Here is a 23,033-nt window from a genome sequence, read left to right as displayed (position 1 = left end):
CTCAGGTTACCAGCCTCATCATTTGCCTCCCTAAGCCTCTGTTGTCTGGTTCTGGGGAGTAACAGGGAGAAGCCTGCACTGTAATTCATCTAATTACCCCTTATGGGGAAAGCTGGAGAGTAAGAGGAAGCAGCAAGAAGGTTCCAGAAGGACAGGAAGATAGAAAACAATGTCTGGTACCAGTCTGCACCTGCAACAAAATAGAAATTTGGTGGCAAAAGTGTTGAAACCTGCGGTGTCTTAGAAAAATGCCAAATTCTGCAACCACAGAATAGCAGAGTCAATGGGGCCCTTGTTGAGGTGAAGGTGCAATTCATATCTCAGAGTTATTGTTTCAGGTTCTCTGCAGACTCAAGCAGGCATCATTGCATTATCTATGCTCACAAAATACGTGGGCTGCAGCCTATAATGAATTTCTGATCTTCCAAGCATTGCTGCTCTCTTCTTTTTGTTTTTAAATTTAGGGCAGAGAGGGGAAAGAAGAAGCTTTTAGTTTTGGAATATAAATTCTGGTTGTTTTTCAGTTTCTTTCATAATCAAGTTATTTTGTTTTCTGTGGTGTAGCTTCACAGTCAAATATCTGGGTCTGTTCCCAGTGCTAGGTTGGGGGGAATAGAGCGCTCTGCACCCTGTCTATTTTCAAAGTCTGATGCATTTAAAAAAAAACAAAATTCACATTTAAAAAAAATTAAAAACATACCTTAAAAATGTGTAAATTAACTGCATTCATGACCTGTTTATTTTCAAACACATGCTTTGAATTCTGAAAGGTCATTGCAATTAAATTTTTATTTAGGACACTATCCAGTTTCCACTGAAGATAATAGGGATTCTCTTTATCTGACATTGGTTTGCCAGAATGAAAACTGCTCACTGGATGTATATATTGACCTGCTGCATGCCAATTAGCTTAGCCTAGAGAGCATATCAAAAGGGTCAATGAAAATTTTGCCCCAGTATCTGAGGATAAATTGACCTATTATGTGTGTCAGCCTATCAAAAAACCAGGTTATCTGTATTATTATTTTTTTTAAAGCTTATGGTCTTTTTCATGTGTAAATAATGATCAGTCATGCAGCTATCTGATTGGCACACTTTTCCATAATTAATCTAAATAAATATCTTTAAAAATGTCCTTTTATTATTATTTATAAAAATGATATAGTGTATATGTGTATAAATAACACACACCATTATATTCTGGCATCATGAAAATGATTCATTTATTGTTCTTGTACTCATAAGTGATGCTCTTCTCATATGACACATGAATTAACAAATTACATGGCAAATGAAAATTAACAGATAATAACTAGAAGCAAATTAGTTGATTATCACTGACACCAGATTTTCAAACACTTGGTGTCACAAATGAAGTATGTGCTGTAAGACGTCCATCAGCAGGAAACTCAGAAATGTTGGCTTCAATCAAAAACTTTATCTAAAAAATAAATTGTAGAAGATTTTCATCCTAGGAATTTCCAGAATTCTAGGGTGAGCAAAATGGATGATCCTTCTTTGAAACACACCTTTTTCTTCCGCCCCACCCCTCCCTCCACCATGTCAAAATGGTTTGGAGAGGCTCGGACTGTGGCAAGAGTTTGTAAAGACAAAATTAGGGAGTCCCCATTTATTACTTTCTAGTGACTTCCATATAAAATGTGTTGAGTTTATAAGTAAAATTTATGTTTTCTAATTGCAAGCCCTACAAACTCAGCCAGGAATCTCTATTCTCTCGGACTCTCTTGTTGTTCTCTAGTAATAGAGATTCTGTAATTGGAACTTAGTTAGTTAGCATTCTGTTTCACCTATGAGCCAGAACATAATCTTGCTCATTTTCCCATAGGGGTGTGTGTGGGGGGGTGGTGCACACAGAAGTATGGAGTTGTAACAATTTATTTTAGTCAGTGAAGCACTTGGAATATAAACACGTTTATTGGTTTAGACAGTGCTACTTCTAGACAGACAGGGTGGGCGAGGTGTAATATCTTTTATTGGATTAACTTCTGTTGGTGAGAGAGACAAGCTTTTGAGTTTACACAGAGCGCTTCTTCAGGCTAAGCTTGAAAGCTTGTTGGTCTAATAAAAGATAGTACCTCACCCACCTTGTCTCTCTAATATCATGGGACCAACATGGCTACAACAACACTGCATACCACTTCTAGATGTCACATTTCTGATCAGAACTTCAGTGTAACAACCTCTTTCTATAAAGGACTAATCTAGAAAACAGACTTTTATCTCCTAACTAAGAAAGTCATAAGAACATAACATAAGAATGGCTGTACCGGGTCAGACCAAAGGTCCATCTAGCCCAGTATCTGTCTACCGACAGTGGCCCATGCCAGGTGCCCCAGAGGGAGTGAACCTAACAGGCAGTGATCAAGTGATCTCTCTCCTGCCATCCATCTCCATCCTCTGACGAACAGTGACAAGAAATCTATTGATGAACTTCTGAGTGATGTTATTAATGACAGAATCTGGAAGGACCAACCACAGTGATAAGGGTGTTTGAGTGAGCTTGGCTTGGGTGTCCCTCATCAACCAGTTGTTGCTAAAAGAAATTAAGTCATAGCCATACTCTACAGTGTGTTAAGAGCAGTAATACTGAAAGAAGTTGTACCCTGCAGTCCATTAAGAATAGTTGATATAGTGCAAAATAAAATGTATAGTTGTTTTTGAACTGTGCACAGTTTGCCATGCTAGAGGAAGGCATGGAAGTCACTTTTTATTTATTTCATAACTGAGTGCCATCTGACCTTCCCCCTCTAAATATTTATTCACAATTGTCTAATCCAGTGGTCCCCAACATGGCGCCCGCCGGGGCATTTATGTGCGCCTGCCTAGTGCCCAGCAGGGGAGAGAAGCCGTGGCCCTGCACCAGCCGGGGACAGAGAACTCAGGCTGCGAGCATGGTGTTCTCTGTTCCCAGCAGGCGCGAGGCCTGCCTACTGCCCAGAAGGGGAGACAAGTCGCGGCCCCGAGCCTGACAGAGACAGAGAAGTCCAGGGCTGCAGGCTGCGGGCGCTGGTGTTCTCGGTCCCTGGCAGGCGCAGGGCCGCGGCTTAAGCCAGAGAGAAGCCACGGCCCCGTGCCTGCCAGGGACAGAGAACCCCGGGGCTGCAGGCGCCGGTGTTCTCTGTCCTCATGGCTTCTCTCCGGCTTCTCTCTTCTCTCTGGATTCATATATTATGTTATATTAAATATGATGTTTTTCATATTATTTAATGTACAAATACAAAATAAGCCTTGAAAAACTGTTGGCGCCCGCCACACTCTTCTGAAAACATGAATCTGCTACTGGCCACAAAAAGCTTGGGGACCACTGGTCTAATCTCATGAATTTTGTTCAGAAGATCCAAAATGTTTAAAACTTCAAATATGGGCATAGATTACTTGAGTGGAAGGGTTGGGGGAAGAAGAAAGAGACATTTAACATACCAAGATGTTTTAGAGATCTCCTCCTGGCCTGTACAGCCAGCATATGATACATTTTTAGTTTTCTTTAAGCTCAGTAGATTTTTTGGCTGATTCTTGTTGGTCTGCTCATTCTTGGAATGTGCTTTTTATTTGGGGGCATGGCTACACTTGCAAATGTAGAGTGCTTTGAGTTAAGCCAGCCTTCAGAGAGCGCAGTAGGGAAAGTGCTGCAGTCTGTGCACACTGACAGCTGCAAGTGCACTGGCATGGCCGCATTTGCGGCACTTGCAGCAGCATTGGGGAGCAGTGCATTATGGGCAGCTATCCCACAGAGCACTCTTCCCGTTCTGGCGCTGTGGCTTGTGGGAAGGGGGTGGGAGGTGTGGGGCATTCTGGGTCCTGTCCCAACACCTGTGATGCATCGGTTCGCATCCCAACATTCCCTGTGTTTCCGTCCACATTTGGCACCATCTTTCAACGTTTTATGTACTGCGTGCTCTGTCTTCCCTTTCGGTCTGCGGGAATGGAGCCTGAGCTGCTGAGGAATGTGCTGATGAGTCTCGCCAGCACGTCACGTTTGGCAGTTGAATTACTCCTTAAGATCCAAACAGACAGTGAGGACTCCGATGATATCGACTTGAGTAACGCATATGACATGAGATTGCTTGTGGCATTCATAGACATGCTCACCACTGTGGAACACTGCTTTTGGGCTCGGGAAACAAGCACTACTGAGTGGTGGGATCACATCGTCATGGAAGTCTGGGATGACGAGCAGTGACTGCTGAACTTTCGGATGAGAAAAGCCACTTTCATGGGACTGTCATGAGCTCGCCCCCACCCTGTGGCGCAAGGACATGAGATTGAGAGCTGCCCTGACGGTGGAGAAGAGGGTGGCTATGGCAGTCTGTAAGCTGGCAAGTCCAGACAGCTACCGATCGGTTGCTAACCCGTTTGGAGTGGAAAAGTCAACCGTTGGAATCATGTTGATGCAAGTTTGCAGGCCCATTAATTGCATCCTGCTCAGAAGAACCGTGACTCTGGATAATGTGCATGACATTGTGGCTGGTTTTGCACAAACGGGTTTCCCTAACTGTGGAGAGGCGATAGATGGAATGCATATTCCAATTCTGGCGCCAGCCCACCTAGCCTCTGAGTATGTTAATTGGAAGGGGTATTTCTCTATGGTTCTCCAGGCACTTGTGGATCACCAGGGGTGTTTCATTGACATTAATGCAGGCTGGTCCGGAAAGGTGCATGACGCATGCATCTTTCGGAACACTGGCCTGTTCAGGAAGCTGCAAGCCGGGACCTTTTTCCCCAGACCAGAAGATCACCATTGGGGATGTCAAAATGCCCATTGTGATCCTTGGAGACCTCGCTTACCCTTTAATGCCGTGGCTCATGAAACCCTACACAGAGAATCTTGACAGCAGCAACAGGTTCAACAACAGGCTGAGCCAGTGAAGAATGACTATGGAGTGTGCTTTTGGCCATTTAAAGGGCCACTGGCACTCTCTGTATGGGAAGCTGGACCTGGCCGATGACAACATCCCCACAGTTATATCTGCATGCTGTACCCTCCAAAACATTTGTGAAGAGAAGGGTGAAAGATTCACTCAGGCATGGAACTCGGAGGTTCAACACCTGGAAGCTGAATTTGAATAGCCAGAGAGCAGGGCTATTAGAGGGGCCCACCTTGGGTCTGCAAGGATTACGGATGCCTTGAGGGAGAAATTTGAGGCTGAAAGCCACCAGTAATGTTTGGTGCCCTGCATGGGAGTGAAGTGCAGTGGTTCCAATGTTAGTAGGAATTTGTGTTTTCTACGCTGTCTTGCAGTGCCTCTTGCTTTCCTGGGCTAAGGTAACTTTTACTTTATGCAATAATAAAGAATGTTTTCAAAGCCAAAAAATCCATGTATTGAAAAGAAACAACTTCTTGGGAAACAGGGCAAAGGGGTGGGATGGGGATCGGTACAATCACAGATTTGCATATGTCCTGTTATCATACTCAGCCTTCCTGTCTGGAGTGCTGTGCAATGAGTGCTGCACTTCAGGATGGTTATACTGCATGGTGATGGGGGTTGAGCGCAGTGGGTAAGGGTCATAGTTTTCAGGGCTGGGTGGTAGTGCTCCACCTGCATGGCTACGAACGCCTGGATCGAGTCTGCTTGGCGCTCCATGATGCTTATCAGCCGATCCGTGCTTTTGTGCCGGTGCTCCTCATTCTGCTGGCGGATCCTCCTTTCACTCTCTCTCCACTCCTGCACTTTTAAATTCTCATTAAGGGACTGCTGCAATCTTTCGGCCGGTGTTAACATGGACAGCTGAGATCTCAAGGTTGCATCTGTAAAGGCAAAATGCAGAGACGGCATTGTTCACACCAGACAGAGCAATGATTCCCCCTGTACTTAAGCACAGTCTACACAATAGCATAATTTGCCTGTCCCAAAGCGAGCGCACATAACCCCCGGGAGCCCCCAAATGGTGACTAAGCACAGGGTCAAGTGTGACTGTTTCATGGCCGTACTGTCCTCTGGGTTTCTGTGCCTTTGGGAGAGCCATCAGCTGCAGGGGGCCCCTATACTGAACACTGTCCCCACATTTTCCACAGGAGTTCATCCTGGAAGATATCTCGCTGCTGAGGGTGACCTGGGAAACAAGGGAGGGTCTTCTACTACAATGCGGCTTCCACCCTGGCCCATATGTAGCTTGCCTGTGTGCAGCAGTGGTCCCCCCACCCCTGATGGCACAGTGGCATGGACATGTTAGCCTGACTGGGACAAGGACCACAGTGGCTCTCCCAAGAAACCTGTACAAGCGCATTGCCCAAGTTCTGGATGAGACCTTTGAAGAGACCATTGAGGCCGATTACCATGATGTGAGAGAGCACATCAATGCCCTATTCTGCATCTAGGCATACAGCCCTAACCCTCTTCGCCCCAAGAGCCCACACCGAATAACTTCCTTCCCAAAATAAAAGTTGCTTACCGGGAACCTCCTCTGGTGTTTGTCCTTCCCCAAGCACCATCCGCCATGACTAGCCACCTTCCTCCTGGCTTGAGAGCAGCTCATGGCTGCATGCATCTAGGGATTCCGGGGTGTCTTCCTCCTCAGTACCCTCATTCCCACTTTCCTCCTCCTCCTCCTCCTCCTCCTGCCTTGTGGAACTGGGCTCTAAAGTGTCCATGGTGGTCCTTGGAGTGGAGGTGGCGTCGCCCCCAAGTATTGCATCCAGCTCTTTGTAGGAACGTCAGGTTGCGGGGGCACCACCGGAGTGGCGGTTTGCCTTGCGAGCTTTGTGGTAGGCATTCTGCAGCTCCTGCACTGCAGTGCGTCCAGTCATGGCCCCTTTCCATTATGTCTCTTGATATCTGCCTGAAGGTACTGTAATTCCTACGGCTGGAGCGCAGCTGAAACTGGACAGCTTCCTCCTCCCAAACACTGATGAGGTCCAGCACCTCACCATTGCTCCATACTGGGGATCACCTGGTGCGTGGAGGCATGGTCACCTGGAAAGATGCACTGAGAGCACTCCATGCCTGGCTGAGCAAACAGGAAGGGGATTTTCAAAATTCCCAGAGAATTTAAAGGGTGGGGTCTGACGGTTGGTCACCTGAGGGCAGGGTAGTAGAGTTCAAAGTGATGACCAGAGTGGCTAGAACAGGCATTGTGGGACACTGCTAGAGGCCAATCAGAGCGCATTAAGAGATCAGGGCATCCACACTGGCTCTGCAGCGCTCCAGCGGGGGTGCATCAAACGTTATTCCACTTGCTGAGGTGGATTACCAGGAGTGCTCTAGCCGCGGAGTCTGGGCGCTCTACATGCCTTGCCAGTGTGGACGCATCGTGAGTTAGGGTGCCCGGGGCTGCTTTAATGCGCTCTAACTCACAAGTGTAGCCATGCCCTCAGTAAGTTGTAACTGGTTACAGTGGAATGAGCACTTATTGCATATTGAGCGATCTTGTCTCCAGATCAAAGTAAGCAAATATGGATTCAGTAAAATGTCATAGTTCACAATAGCCATACAAATTTGTACTGAGATTGATTACCTACCTATATAAGTGCCATAGGTATGCAAGGCATTTTACGACAAGGCTTGCATAAAATCCTGTGGTAATATAATTCATACAGATAACACATCATTAGTACATGAGTGGGTGGCTAAGGTAAGTAGAATGGAACTGATGCGGAAGTTCTTGGGAGACCATTTTTGTTTTAGTGCATGTAAACCCTGATTTGCAATTACTTGAGTTATGTTAGGTTCTTGGTTCATTTGTTTTATAATCCCATCCTATTCAGGAGCAGGAGTGGCAATGGGGAGTGCCAGAATGCAGACTAGCAATAAATTGGCAGAGATGTTGTATTTATACAATGAGCACATTTGGATGTAACTGGTTGTCTCAGATCCTAGCAAGCAATTCCTCCTGGCCACCCACTAGAGCCACTGTGAGAGGAATCCAAAGCCTCTGTGCTAGGGCTCTCCCGGGGGGATTAAGCTTCTGGAGCCTCAGCAGGCTGCAGCACTGGCTCCTCCGTGGCTGCTATCACTCCTCAGAAATGGGGCTCCTCAGCCTACCTGTCCTTGGCCCCTAGGACTAGTGCTGGCCTCTGAGATACCCCAGTTACTCAAACACACACCTCTCCCAGAGCTCCACCCCAAAGGTGTGAAACTTCTGGTTATAATTTAACTCTCTTAGGGGCACACAGCAGTTGTCAAGCAGTCAACACACACAAACTATGCACAGAGTCTAACAACTTTATGTTCTTTTATGGTTAAAGTACAGGAGAGTACAGATTATACAAACCACAGACACTAAATGCATGTCTCCACCTCAGTTTCCTCACCACTCCAGGGCATTCTTTGGAGTTGAATCGTTGTCCCTTGGGGCCATCTGGGTGCAGGAAAGCAGGTAGGGCTCCCTTTCCTAATGAGGACGCTACATGCTGGGTGACCTTGTCCTCCTGGAGCCCCTTACTCAGCTTTTGACCCCTTCTTTCTCTTGCCTCGTGCTTCCTCTTCTTGTGTGGCTCCCCTATTCCTGTGTGTTTCTTTATTTAACCCCCTCTTGGTTACCGGATCTCTCTTGTTCCACTGCTTCTACTACCCCCACTATCTTTGGATGTGTTAAGCTAAAACTGGATTTCTAAAGCTTCAGCTACTTTATATCATGACCTTTGTGAGTTTCAGTACTATTGTTAACCTTAAGTATTTCCCACTTTCCCTGTATCTGCTACAGGCCCTGTCAGCAATAGTGGATTGACATACATATAGGCACTCATAATACAGCAGTTTTTCATAATATAGCTTCACAATATCAAACTGAATTAATAAGTTGTACAGATATAGCCCTGATTCATCACACTTGTATGAAAATATTTAAACTAAAAACACATTCATTTATTTTTTTTAGCAGAGATTTCAAATGTACCATGAGGCGCTTTGAAATATATTCTTCAGAATTCTGCTCTCAGATCAGTCTCTGATCCACCCAGTGCATCTCTAATTCTGTATCCTGTCTCATTAGGAACGCGACATGTGTCGGGAGAGTGGAATTTAGGCATTCATATCCATCCTGAAGTATGAGAGCAGAACTTCACCTTAAACTCTATACTCTAATCAGTGATTCTTAAACTTTATTCATTTACATCCTACCTTAAATTTTTTTTGTGAAGTTAACATCAAGCTCACGTATCACAGTTTGGAATCCCTGCTCTAAGAGATTAGCATGCTATAACTCCTCATTTTTGTCACTTCTTTAGACACAAGCAGGGCAAGGTGTTGAACGTAGACTAAATGCCTAGTAAGGGCTTGGCTACACTTGCAAGTTAGAGTGCATTAAAGCAACCCCAGGTGCCCTAACTCCCGACCCATCCATACTGGCAAGGCACTTAGAGTGCCTGGACTCTGCAGCTGGAGCGTTCCTGGTAATCCACCTCCACGAGAAGCATAATGCTTGTTGCGCCTCGGCTGAAATGCCCCAATGTGAGTGTGAACAAGGTGTTGCATTACTGTGCTTTGATCAGCCTCCAGAAACATCCCATAATCCCCTTAAGTCAAGTGGCCACTCTTGTCATTGTTTTGGAATCGGCTGTAGGAATGTGTATATGCCCATTCAAAGCTCCGTTTCTGACAGCCAGCATGCTTATCTGCTCTGGGACAAAGCAAGCCATTGATGTGGAATGTTGCTTGCTGTGAGTGTGTGAGAGAGAGAGAGGTGGGGGGAAGAGGGGTCTGAACTTACAAGACTGTATGCTGACACACTCTCAACGCCCCAAAACCCCACGCTGTCTCCCCCAACATACACACAACACACTCGCGGTCACACTCCACCCCACCCCCCGCATTTGAAAAGCATGTTGCAGCCACTTGAATGCTGGGATAGTTACCACAATGCACTGCTTTTTGTGGCGTTGCAAGAGCTGCTAATGTGGCCACGCCAATGTGTTTCCAGCTGAGAGTGTAAACACTCGGCAGCGTTTTCCCTGCTGCAGTCTCCGAAGGCTGGTTTAACTCCCAGCGCTCTACATCTGCAAGTGTAGCCATGCCCTAAGTAAGATCACAACCTGAATCCAGTTCATCCCTGTGTCAAACATGTATTTATATAGGCTGTATTTAACCCTTGGATAATTTCATAGGTAGAACTACATTTAAGAGTGTGTTTTATTTGTCTCAATATGTCTTATCATTGCTTCCTAATGACTGTCTTACATACAGTCATTTTAGTATAAAATGGAAGTAGCAATATTTTCCTACCCAGCATGGGGTGTGTTGAGGTTCAATTGGGGGGGTCAGTTTTGGTGAGTGAGGAAAAGTGTTTCTTTCCCAAACTCTACCAATGTGAGATGCCGGTCACGGTTGATTGTGCAGATCTTAATATTACAAAGCACTTTTCTTTCATTCATTCTTTAATCAATAATATTTCCTTAATTATTTTTCTCTCAACAGAAAATTTTTAAAACTGGAGATTCTAACAAGGATGGGCAGCTGGACTTTAAAGAATTTATGCAGTACCTTAAAGACCATGAGAAAAAAATGAAACTGGCGTTTAGGAGTCTGGACAAAAACAATGATGGTATATCTTTATTTCCACCTGACCTGGGGTTCAAAAACCTGTTTGAAAGAAAAATGTGTGATACCAATTACTGAACTAGATTTCAGAATAATTCAGTATAAAATGGTTATTTCCCCAAAACATTCAAGGACCTAAATATATTGTGTGTAATGTAAATATTGTATGTAATAAATGGAGATAAATTTTTTTTGTTGGAGTGTAAAGTTTGCTGAGATGGAACTTGTATTGCTAATATGGAACTTGCATCCTCTCTAGTTAATTTCCATTGGAGTAGGAGCAGACTCGTAATTTTGATTGAGTATCCACATCATAGTCACTTACTAATTATATAAGGATTATATTCTCCTCCAGTTAACAGCCTTCAAGATGGCAGACCTAAGGAATTTTGCTCTGCAGCCGGAGGAGCTGTGAGGAAGTCTCTTGTTAGAAAATATATTTTCCCCTCTTTGATAGAGGGAGACTGACTCACTAGGTGTTTGTGATGCACTTATGTATTACAAAGACTGAGCAGATATTATCCAGTTATATCATTTAGGACTTCAGGGTAAAAGTGTATTAAGTGGTCTGGGCTGCTTTGTACTAAACGATAGTTTAAAGACTTCCCAAATTTTTAAGTAGAACAAAGATCATTATCATGTGAGTTTACATACCAAGATTTGAAGAAGCTTTTAACTTGTACATATTTTCTTTTAATGCTTTAAGGAAAAATTGAAGCATCAGAGATTGTCCAGTCTCTCAAGATATTGGGTATAAATATTTCAGAACAACAGGCAGAAAAGATTCTAAAAAGGTCAGAAACTATTCTTATTTCTAGTCAGTGTTTGTGACTTTGTGTATTCTTCAAATGATTGTTCATAAACATGTTTACATAATTCCAAATCAGACATAAAAGGATAATTTTTAATCAAATATAACTATTGATTAGCAAAGTACAACACTAGTTTTTATTTTCATATTAATTTAAGACTGAATCTGAGTCATGCTAATATTTAGGTATCACACCTATCTGCATAACCAAAAACAGTTTAACAATAAAAACATGCTCTATTTTCCTTTCTTAGAGTACTAAAGAGCCAGTCATACCCTTCCAAATGTGATAGTACACTTCTACCCCGATATAACGCTGTCCTCGGGAGCCAAAAAATCTTACCGCGTTTTAGGTGAAACCGCATTATATCAAACTTGCTTTGATCCGCTGGAGTGCGCAGCCCGGCCCCTCCGGAGCATTGCTTTACCGCGTTATATTCGAATTCGTGTTATATCAGGTCGCCTTATATCGGGGCAGAGGTGTAGAATAGGAATTCTACTATACTAGGTATTTAAGTTCATAAAATTGAAAGATTCATAAATCGAACATCTCAAATTTACGGTAGGTATGGTGCTTAAGTTGTAGTATGGTGCACTGCATTGTTTTCTTGTCCTTCAGACCACTGCAGAGTGTGATTTCAAATGCATTGAAGGCATTGGAAATGTGAAGGGATGTCAATTTGTACTTCATTAACATGACTTTTGTTATGACCACTTCCCCTTCCCCCATACCTCAGTTGGGAAAAATGGTTCGTTTTACTGGACAGTTATAAGATTGGTATTCACTGCTGTACATGGATTTTCACACTCGTGTGAGGACTGGTTTGCATGGGTTCACAGGACTTTAAGCTTGAAAAAGTTTGCAGGTAGAGTAACCAGATATTTTATTTATTTTTACTATTTTCCAGACACAATTTAATATTTTGCATACTTTTGTTTTGTTTTAATTTCAGCATTGATGCTGATGGGACAATGACAGTGGACTGGAATGAATGGCGGGATCACTTTTTATTTAACCCAGCTACAGACATAGAGGAAATAATCCGTTATTGGAAACATTCTACTGTAAGTTCAGCTTGTATTTTAAAGGAGGGGTGTGTGTGTGTGTGGGTGTGTGTGTGTGTGTGTGAGAGAGAGAGAGAGAGAGAGAGAGAGATTATCCTGCATCTTTGACTCCTCACCTGGATTCTTCTTCCAAATCCATCTCTGCCAGAACTAATTTTAGAACTTCAAGCCTTCTGAGAAGCTTTAGACAGCTGGTATAGTTTGTGTTTTTTCCTCCCCAGATGTGGTGTTCTTATCCCATCTTCCTGCCCCAAGTATCCTTGTGGGAGTATGAGTATTTAGTCCTGGATCAGTGAAAAGTCTAAGGTCCAGTATCTTGCTCCTCCCAGAAGAGCTTGCAGTCTAAATAAACAAGACGAAATGCTACAGAGTGTACTATCTCCATTTTACAGATGAGGGGGACTTGGGGCATTAAGAGTGGTACCATCTAAAATTAAATTCAGCAACAGTATAAATATAATTCACTTTATTAAAGGAAAAAAATTAATCCTCCCACTCCCCAGCTACTTTGCAGTAATTGCTTTCTCTTATTGGAAAGATTTTTCGCGCTCTTTTTTTTAACAGCAAATGTAACTCATATGTGAAACTGTATTAGTAGTATTAAATGGTGCAGTCCCTCTAATTTATTATTACATATTATATGATGAAAATGAAGGTATGCATTTAAGTTATTTACAAAAATCCATAGCCCCCTGTCACCTTTAGTAATGTTCGCTGTTGTTCAAGTTGAACAGTAAATATTTTAAACTAAACACCCATCTGGCAGGGAGATTTTAGACTTTCGCAACTGAATGATAGTCACTAATGTCTCTTCAAAACATTCAGTAAAATTGTTGGTTGGAACAAGAAAGATTGTAATGGATTAGTGAAATGAATCATATAATTAGGTGCTATATTTATTTATAATAGAAAGCTATTTTTAAATGTGTGTCTGTAAAATACATGAATAAATTACCTTGAATTATTAATCTCTTGACAGCATCTTTAAGAGATTATCAAACTAATCCTTAAAGACTGCCTGGATGAAAGGTTAGTAGCATGTAAGCATTTTGGACTTGGACACTGTCTGGAAAGCTTTACTGAGCTTGACAAAATGTCTTCATTACAGCTGTGCTCAAGAAAGGAGTTTGTCATAATTTTTAATGATGATGGTGCTGTCTTTGAAATGGTGGGTTTTGGGTGGTGGTTTTCTAAATATATTTAAAGAGAAAAAAGGGTCACTTTTGATTTTTGTTGTATAGAATTGCTCTTACTGTAATTTCATTCCATTGTTATACAATTCAAGTATGTACATTACAGATTATTGATAGCTATTTTTATGTCTTTAATGTAACTTTTTATACATTGTCATTTGGTATGGTGCCTATTTGTAGTCAAGCCAGTGTCAGAACTATCAGTAAAATCACTAAATATGAAATATAGTTATTGCCCCTTTCTGCTTTGCATTGTGACAGGTGTTGGATATAGGTGATAGCTTGACTATCCCAGACGAATTCACAGAGGAAGAGAAAAAGTCTGGGCAATGGTGGAGACAGCTGTTATCAGGAGGAGTGGCTGGTGCCGTCTCTCGAACAGGTACAGCACCATTAGATCGCCTTAAAGTCATGATGCAGGTGAGTTGCAACACTTAAGCAATTTTAAATTCTGGTAAATCACTTTTCCCCTTTAGCATAATGTGGGCCATGTTGTGGCAGTTTTTTAGAGGAGTTCCAGCTGGCTGGGAGTGTTTGTAAATTAATAGCAGAATATAGCTTCTTACTTCTAGAGAGGCTCTCATTGTGCTTTTAAAACTGTTTCATAATTTGTTTTGACTTAGGTCCTAATCCTGCAAAGATAGACTACATTTAACTATTCTTGTGGGCATAATAGTATGCAGGATTAGGCCCTAATTTGTAGATGTCTTTTGCACCCTGATGCTTGCATGTTTGTTTTATGCATTTTGCTGCTTTTTTTAAAGAATTCAAATGCTGCATTTTTGTAATGAGACTTGCTTTGTGGTGTATTGTTGTACAGATATTATATTAAATACGTTCCCGTTTGATATCTGAAATGATTAATAAAAGACTGATACTGGAAAATACATCTACCCTATCAAAATCAGTTGTGCTGGTATAAACTACAACAGTGTATTAAGATCAGCAATAAATTTCACACTTTTTATACACTTCCCATACATTTTCAAAATTACAGGATTTTAAACAGTAGCTTGGCTTTATGTTTTCTGAGTCTGCCGCATAGAAAGTACGACTCAATCTAAAAAGCACATTATGTAGTGTTTCTATAGTATGCATTTTAAGGAATATATTGCATTTCTCTTGATAATGAGCATTTATATTCCCTTTTGAACCAGTAGCCAGTTTGGAAGAAATATCACAACTGCTATAAAAATGAAAGACTGGAATATTGTTACTATAGTGTTAGTTTTCAAGAAATACAACAGATAATGAATGGTGTGAAAACAATCCTTAGTTTACAGTCATATTGCAGCATCTCAGATTGACTACAGCTATTCAATTATGAGACAAGTAATTATACTGTCTGTCTTCTAGGGTTTTTTGACTTAAGTATTTACTACAACATTATCCTTTGTTGCTTAAAATGAGTCCTATATCCAATCTAAGCATTTCTTTTTCTTATTGTGGTTAATAGGTTCATGGTTCAAAGTCAAATAAAATGAATATATCAAGTGGCCTTAAGCAGATGGTGAAAGAAGGAGGCGTCCGTTCCCTTTGGAGGGGAAATGGTGTGAATGTTATTAAAATTGCACCTGAAACAGCTATTAAGTTCTGGGCATATGAACAGGTAATGTGTTAAATCAAGGTGATGAACATTAATACTGAAAAACAAAGAATGCAAAGATGATGAAAATACATATATAATGGTTTTATTGATCAAATTTAAAATAGTCTCATGACTGGTTTATAAAATATGTGAGTAATGTGGATTATTACTGTTGTACTGTGAACAATGTAGGAAAGAAATCAAACTCGCATCATTTGAGTTTAAAGCTACTTACTTATCTATGTAACTTTTTATGGAGAGGTGCTCTAATGTTAAATACTTCAGTTTTGATTTCTAAATAGTGAACACATAAAAATTTAGCATGTTGTTTTAGCCTAACACATACCCATGTACAGGATTCCTTTTAAGTCAAATGTCATTGTGCTGCAGTAAGATGCCCTTAGCATGGATTTCAGAGTTATATTTACCTCTGAATCAGCTTTACACAACATATTAAAGGCCTAATCCTCCTTTGGAATAGAGATCTCCCTGCGATCACAGTTTTAGTTTGGAATTGTAGAACACCCAGTAACTGATCTTTGCTTTCTCATCTGTGAAGATGGCAGAGTCTTGCTAGGACCAGAAGTAAGAGCAAAGTAATGTACAATACATCAACACTCTTCTGTGCTGTAAACAAACAACCCCAAACCCAAAGCTATTTTAAAAAATTATCCTTTGTGTATAGGATGTCTGATTTACAACTTCTGATGAGAGGTGGTAATTTGCCCTAATGTGCAGTTATTGCTTACATCCCTCAATACATTACTCCTTCCTCAGCTTAGCTTATTAGTAACTGATACAACTACTCAGGCAGAACAAAGACAAGACTGTAGTATTTGGCTGCCTATAGCAAGTGGTATGGTGCACATAAGGCGTAATTCTCCATTCCTTGAGTACCCATTCACTTAAGTTGGAGTTCTGGGTGTGCAAGGAATGCAGGGTTCTCTTCTGTTATAAAAGTGCAACCATATAGGTATTGAATGACCAAAAAAACAACATTTCTGCAGAGTTAGGGTTGCTTAGTGATATGTCGTCTCCTTGCAGAATGTTGAGTGAATCAAAACTGAAACTTCTGAAAACCAGGAAATGCGGAGTTAAGGCATCCAATCTTTAACTCTACCCTCCTTCAGCAGTTACCCAATTCATCCCATTAGCACATGTACTGCTCCTCCTCTCCATAATGCCCTCCTTTCCCAGATAAGTTCATGGCAGATAGGTCTATCAATGGCTATTAGCCAGGATGGGCAGGTATGATGTCCTTAGCCTCTGTTTGCCAGAAGCTGGGAATGGGCGACAGGGGATGGATCACTTGATGATTACCTGTTCTGTTCATTCCCTCTGAAGTACCTGGCATTGACCACTGTCAGAAGACAGGATACTGAGCAAGATTGACCTTTGCTCTGACCCAGTATGGCCGTTCTTATGTTCTTAAGCATTCACATGTCTAATTCCCCCCTCATATTTTGATTATATTCCCCACAAAATAAAACTGCCACTCATGACTCTCAAATTGTAGCACTACAACCACTCAGTTCAAAATTCCTTTTGTGTTCCATGGGTGCTTGTGATTAACTTATCCTTAGTTATGTTAATTGAAGGATGACTTTGCAGCAGTCAAACAGAATGAGCTCTGATTCATCCAGTGATTAGTAGCTTTCAGTTTAACAGTACAGGGCAGCATAAGGAAACTTTTTTTAAGACGACCTGTAAACTGGGAACCTCTTTGTCAAGTGACCCCAAATTTGAATCCCTAGCTCTACCCTGTGCCCTCATGAGAGACACCAAATTTTCAAACCAATCTGACTAACCATTTGGATTTCAGACTACTTAGACTTGAGCTTTAAAGCATATAAAATGGTGGGAATGAAAATTCTCTAGCTGCTTTTCTGTATTGGTACATGTGCATTGTAAAAACGTACAGTAATTCCTCACTTAAAGTCATCCCGGTTGTTTCGTTGTTACGTTGCTGATCAGTTAGAGAACATGCTCATTTAAAGTTGTGCAATGCTCCCTTATAACGTTGTTTGGCAGCTGCCTGCTTCGTCCAGTGCTTGCAGGAAGAGCAGCCCATTGCAGCTAGCTGGTGGGAGCTTGGAACCAGGGTGGACCAGCAGCCCCCCTATCAGCTCCCCGTTCACCTAAGTTCCCTGTGCTGCAGCTACCCAGCAGGCTATCAATTGCCGAGCAGTTCAGCTGTCCCTCCCCCAACTTCCATGTGCTGCTCCTGCCCTCTGCCTTGGAACTGCTCCCCGGAGCTTCCTGCTTGTTGTGCAGGGTGGGGGGGAGAAGAGGGGGACTAATGTCAGGGTGTCCCCCTTGCCCCTGCTCCTGCACCCTTCTTACCCCATCTCCATAGAGCAGGAGGACACACGACAGGGCTCAGGATGGAGGGAGCTTGCCAGCATAAGCTGCTGTCTCAACTTGCTGATCTACTTAAGAAGGCAATGTACTTAGAGTGAGGTCAGCATACTTAAAGGGGCAATGTGCATCTCTCTCTCTCTCACACACGGTGTCTGTGTCTGTCTCTCTCTCTGCCATGCTGCCTCCATTCGTGCTGCCTTGTAGAGTACGAGGCTACATTAACAACAATGGGTTAACCCTCAGCCGATTGCTAATTCATCATTTAGCAGTAAGGCATTCCCTGGGAAATAGCCCATCCTGTGATTTCACCACCTCAACCAAGTTTCACAATCATCATCGCTGTGTACCAGTATTAAATTGTTTGTTTAAAACGTATACTGTGTGTGTGTGTGTATTTGGTTGTCATGGTAATAGAATCTTGTGTTGCTATTAGGGGATAGCCCAGCTAGTTTTGGCTGGCTGTTGGTTAGTTCTGTGGTGGCAATAAACGGCTGCTTCAAGGTTCACAGCTCTCTGTGTCTCCAGTGATTTCTTCTTAGAACTGTTGCCCCCCAAGGATATAATATATGTGTGTGTGTGTGTGTGTGTATGTATGTATATATTAAAAAAAATTACCTGGAACCTAAACCCCCCTATTTACATTAATTCTTATGGGGAAATTGGTTTTGCTTCAAGTCGCATTTTTCAGGAACCTAACTACAAAGTTAAGCGAGGAGTTACTGTACATTTTCTTAAACACTATTCTCAGTTTGGGTCCCTCAAAGATTGTGTGCAAAGCACTACCTTGGATAAAATTTGAGAGATCTAGACTATTTTGACCCTCATCACATCAATAGCTTGATCTCTAGATTCCCCTCCCCCCTGCAACTTTTTTTTAAAGACTTTTTTCTAAGTCTTATATGTCCAGGACCCCTGGCACAAATGATTCTAAATGTGGGTCACACATCCTGCCCTGTACCCTCCTGAGGCATACCAAATTACAAAGACTAACCAACTCAATTTTAGGGGATTTAGAAAGGTTGGTCTTTAAACCAATGTCTTGGGGCAACCTTAACTATAGTGGTGTTCCCATGCCATTATAGTATGGGCAGAATTGATCCCACTCAGTGGGACCAAACGTAAAGGACTTTCACAGGCTGGAAGATCTATGTTTTTATAAATCATTACACAAAGAATTGGAATGTAAATATTTTTAAGTTGTGTTAATTGGACATCTATAATGCAAACTTTGTGGGAAAACCTCTTGTCATATTTCTGCTTCTGCTGGTGGATTCTACCTGCCTCAGAAAGATGTATGATATATTTGTCTTTATGTATTTTACCTACACAGTATAAGAAGATATTTGCTAATGAAGATGGAAAGATAGGGACTGTTGAAAGATTTGTATCTGGTTCTTTGGCTGGGGCAACAGCACAAACCTCTATTTATCCCATGGAGGTAAGCAAGAGAGGACCGGGCTCCCACTGAAGTCAGTGCCAAAAATCCTATTGACTTCACCAAGAGCAAGATAAGGCTTTTTTGTGGAAATATTACAGGAGTTCTGCCTACATCACGACTTTCACTTGAATTCTGTAGGTTTACTCCTTCAGAATCACACCATAATGCTACTTGACACTTTCTGGAATACAACATGGCATGTTCTATACTTAGATTTTCTGGTGTTTAGTGTTATGTGGGGTTTTGCTATTTTCTGAGTTTTATTTTATTTAAATTGCCTCATTTAAAAAAAAAACAAACCAAACCACCATGTGCATATGTGTTGGGGGTTGTGTTGTTTCTCTCTTAAAATGTTAGAAATTGGATTGTCACAAATTGCATGCTAAGTCTCCAAGTCTGGAAAGCATCTTTGTTCAGCAGATCAGTTCAGTGTGTATTTAAGTCTCATGAAGTAAAAGACGTAAGCATATGCTTAATGTTAAGTATGTGCTTAAGTACTTTCCTGAATGTGGCCCTGCCACTGGGACTGGCCCTCTGAAGGCCAGGCATCTAGCCTGACAGCCTCCACTAAGGCAAACGAGCCAATCCAGATCCACCTGTGGATAGTTAATTGGATAAGCAGCTGTGTGGTAATTAATTAATTAAATAAAGGAACACTTGCTTTATAAATGGTTCTGAGGGTCAGGCAGGAGACCAGAACATAGAGAGGAAGCTCTTGGGAAGAGAGCTCTTCAGAGGAGCTGGGTAGGAAGCTACGCCCAGTGGTAGCAGAGGCTCCTGGAGAGAGGAACAGTCCCCGAAACATAAAGAGAGACAGCTCCAGAGGGGAGAGACTACAAAGCTCTTGAGGCAGGGAGGCCTGGGAGATCCCCTGTGATCTCAGGGTAGAGACTGCACAGCTCCAGGCAAAGGAGAAGCCTGGGAACTTAGGGAAGGAGAAGGCTTGTTTACACACTGTTTGGCTGTTGATTAAATAAACAAAATCTCTGAAGGGGCATTGTTCACTGTATATAAGCATCATTCAACTTATTGGTGTCAAGTATCGGGGTAGCCGTGTAGTCTGTATCTACAAAAACAACAAGGAATCCGGTGGCACCTTAAAGACTAACAGATTTATTTGGGCATAAGCATGCATCTGAAGAAGTGAGGTTTTTTACCCACAAAAGCTTACGCCCAAATCTGTTAGTCTTTAAGGTGCCACCGGACTCCTTGTTGTTCAACTTATTGAAAACCTGCTGGGGGAACTGAAGCAGTTCTACATCAGACCACCAGGGGGCACTCCTTTGAGTCCCTGCTATTACAGGGCCCAAGTCCCTGGCATGGGGTGAGGAGGCCTTGCCTGCAACAGAACCAATACAGGTCTGCTGTGCAAAGTTGGGGTTAGATTTAGGTAGCTTGTGCAGATGAAGTTAAGCTACCTCTGTTGGTTTTCGTTGCACTATGGGCAGATCCATCTGCTCCTCTGTGGAGTCACTGCTATTATTCCTCCACACAACAGGTAGCGGCTTTCAGCATGGTATTGCAGCAATTTTTCCAGCCTCAAGAATAGAATAATAGCTCCAGAGTGGCTATTTTTCATTCTGCAGCCTGGGTAGAAAATCCGTTTCCTCTGCCTGAAAGATGAATGACTCTAGTATCACACAGCAGAGTTGCCCAAGCTGTGTGCTGGGACCAGGATTTAGGTCTGTTCAAGCATTGCAGCAAGATTAGAAACTGATAAAATGTATCCGAGGGGTAGCCGTGTTTGTTGCTTTTACAGATCCAGACTAAGAGTCTTGTGGCACCTTATAGACTAACAGACGTTTTGGAGCATAATGCTCCAAAACGTCTGTTAGTCTATAAGGTGCCACAAGACTCTTTGCTGCTGATATAAAATGGTGACTCACCCTGAACTCTTTCTGATAAGGAGTGTCTCTCTGTGGGGATAAAAAAAACAATGGCATTCTACATAAACTGTGGTAGAATTTTTTGTTTTTAGTTGGGTCATTATTGTCCGTAGAAAATCAAGTCACAGCTGGCTTCTAAGCACATAGAATAAAGCAACCAAATGTTACAACATTCATCATTTTATATTCAAGTGGTGAACTACACAAGAATGAGTGTGGAGGTATGTAGGCCCTGTTCTACAATAAGGCCTGGTCTATACTTAAAATTTAGATTGACGTAGCTGCATTGCTCAGGGGTGTGAGTTTTTCACACCCCTGAACGCCATAGTGATGCTGACCTAACCTTGCTATAGATGTGGCTAGGTCAGTGGAAACCTTCTTCCATTGACATAGGTACTGGTGCTCAGAGAGGTGGATTACTTACAATGACAGAAAAACCCTTCCATCGCTGTAGGAAGCGTCTGCACTATGGCACTGCAGTGGTATACTACAGGTCTGTACCTGTGCTACTATAGCACCTAAAGCAGAGAAAAGCCCTAAGATATTCCCATCTTCCCAACCGTGCTATATTATTGCAGTAAAGTTGGTTTCTATGGTGTTCCTGGCCAAGATTGGATGCTGATGTGCCAGACATCACATATGGGAGCCATCTCTTACGAGACTTCCAAGCAGGCCAAATTCCTGCTCAGGGAAATCCCTTGGCAGTTTCATTTGAACATGGTGTTCTTCGCTCCCTATCTTGCAATGCTGGTGTAAAGTCACAGGCACTGTTAAACAGCTGTTGTGTTGCATTTCAGTAGTGAGTGAAGTGATCCCTGTATATCCCTTAATCATCTCATAAGGGTGTCATGAGTCTTTTTTTAATGTTTTCAATATGATTTGCAATCCTCAGTTGAAAAGCTTGATCCAGTGAAGCCTTAGAAGGAATTAGTTCATGTTCCTGCACAGTCTCTGCTTTCTAAATGCTAATTTCGCTAAGCAACAGCCCTAATTAGAGGCTCTAGATATCTTGTAATTTGTTTTTTAAAAAATTGTCTCTTGAACATAAGAAGGGGGAAAAAGGCAAATCACAACTTTCATCTTATTCTGATTTTGACTAAAAAAATACACCCTGTTCCTTCACAACCGTGAGCTTCTTAGGTGGGCTATTCCTCTCACAAATGATAAAACCTTGAGAAAACTAGTGCTAACCAAACCTTAACTCTAGTTGTTACAAAGGAGATTTTAAGCAGCAAATGCAAAGAGGTTCACTTTTTGGAAACACACACTTATGAGTATGCAAAGATTTGTTGTGCCAGGTTACCTATATGTAAGCTGTCTCGTGACCTGTCAAATAATTAATTCTACGTTTCTTCTACCTTCAGGTCTTAAAGACCAGACTGGCTGTGGGTAAAACAGGACAATACTCTGGGATGTTTGACTGTGCTAAGAAGATTTTTAAAAGAGAAGGGTTGAAAGCCTTTTACAAAGGTTATGTACCCAACATTCTGGGCATAATTCCTTATGCTGGTATAGACCTGGCTGTCTATGAGGTCAGTTTACTAACTTGATGCATGTATTATTTCTTTAGACACAAAAATGTGAACTGCCCTCCTGTTACCCTCTTAAAATATGTATCATTCACTCACATCTGTAACTTACTTGTAGTTACACTTATTTGTGGATTCAAAAAATATCCGCTGTAGTATGCTCAGGGCCAGTTTTTCACATATTTGTCCTTACTGTGTTACAGTATTGCCAACCCCATGATTCAAAAATCATGAGTCAGACCCACCAAAATCATGAGATTCCCCCAGAATCATGTGGGGTTTTTTTTGTTTGTTTGTTTTTTCATTTATATTGTGGTTTTGGTCTGTCTGGATTTAGATGATTTTGGCTCCCACTGCGGGAGCTCTCACCCCAAGGGATTCTTTACCTCTTCTCTCAGGCCTGTGGGGAGTCAGCTGCAGTGGAGTCTCCTCCTCCTTCCCAGGCCTGGTGTTGCAAGGAGGGAGATGGGAAGGGAGAGGAGCAGCGGAGCGATGCCATTGCTCACGGGAAGGAAACTGGGGAGGAGAGAGCAGAACTATCCTGAGCTGCTGAACCTTTTTGTGCCCCCCTCCCCTCCTGTGAGAACCGCTTTGGCTGCTGATGGGGGGTGGGGGGGGGGCGGGAGAGAGAGCTCTGGCTGCTTCCTGCAGCAGCCCTTCCCAGGAGGC

The 23,033-nt window shown here is 42.3% G+C and overlaps 1 protein-coding gene across 1 annotated transcript in view; it reads left to right on the top strand.

Annotated features, from left to right (window-relative positions):
* The window catches only part of SLC25A24 (solute carrier family 25 member 24), a 42,006-nt gene that overhangs the window by 12,830 nt on the left and 6,143 nt on the right, over window positions 1–23,033 (top strand). The window contains exons 2-8 of the mRNA XM_045028589.1: window positions 10,371–10,497; window positions 11,200–11,287; window positions 12,258–12,369; window positions 13,824–13,982; window positions 15,019–15,171; window positions 18,842–18,949; window positions 22,200–22,367. Coding sequence (XP_044884524.1) covers window positions 10,371–10,497; window positions 11,200–11,287; window positions 12,258–12,369; window positions 13,824–13,982; window positions 15,019–15,171; window positions 18,842–18,949; window positions 22,200–22,367 — 915 coding nt within the window. The remainder of the gene's footprint in view (window positions 1–10,370; window positions 10,498–11,199; window positions 11,288–12,257; window positions 12,370–13,823; window positions 13,983–15,018; window positions 15,172–18,841; window positions 18,950–22,199; window positions 22,368–23,033) is intronic.

The sequence above is a fragment of the Mauremys mutica genome, chromosome 8, assembly GCF_020497125.1.
Source record: "Mauremys mutica isolate MM-2020 ecotype Southern chromosome 8, ASM2049712v1, whole genome shotgun sequence".
Classification (NCBI taxonomy): Eukaryota; Metazoa; Chordata; order Testudines; family Geoemydidae; genus Mauremys; species Mauremys mutica.
The sequence above is the reverse complement of the archived record's forward strand: the minus strand, read 5'-3'. Positions and strand labels throughout refer to the sequence as shown.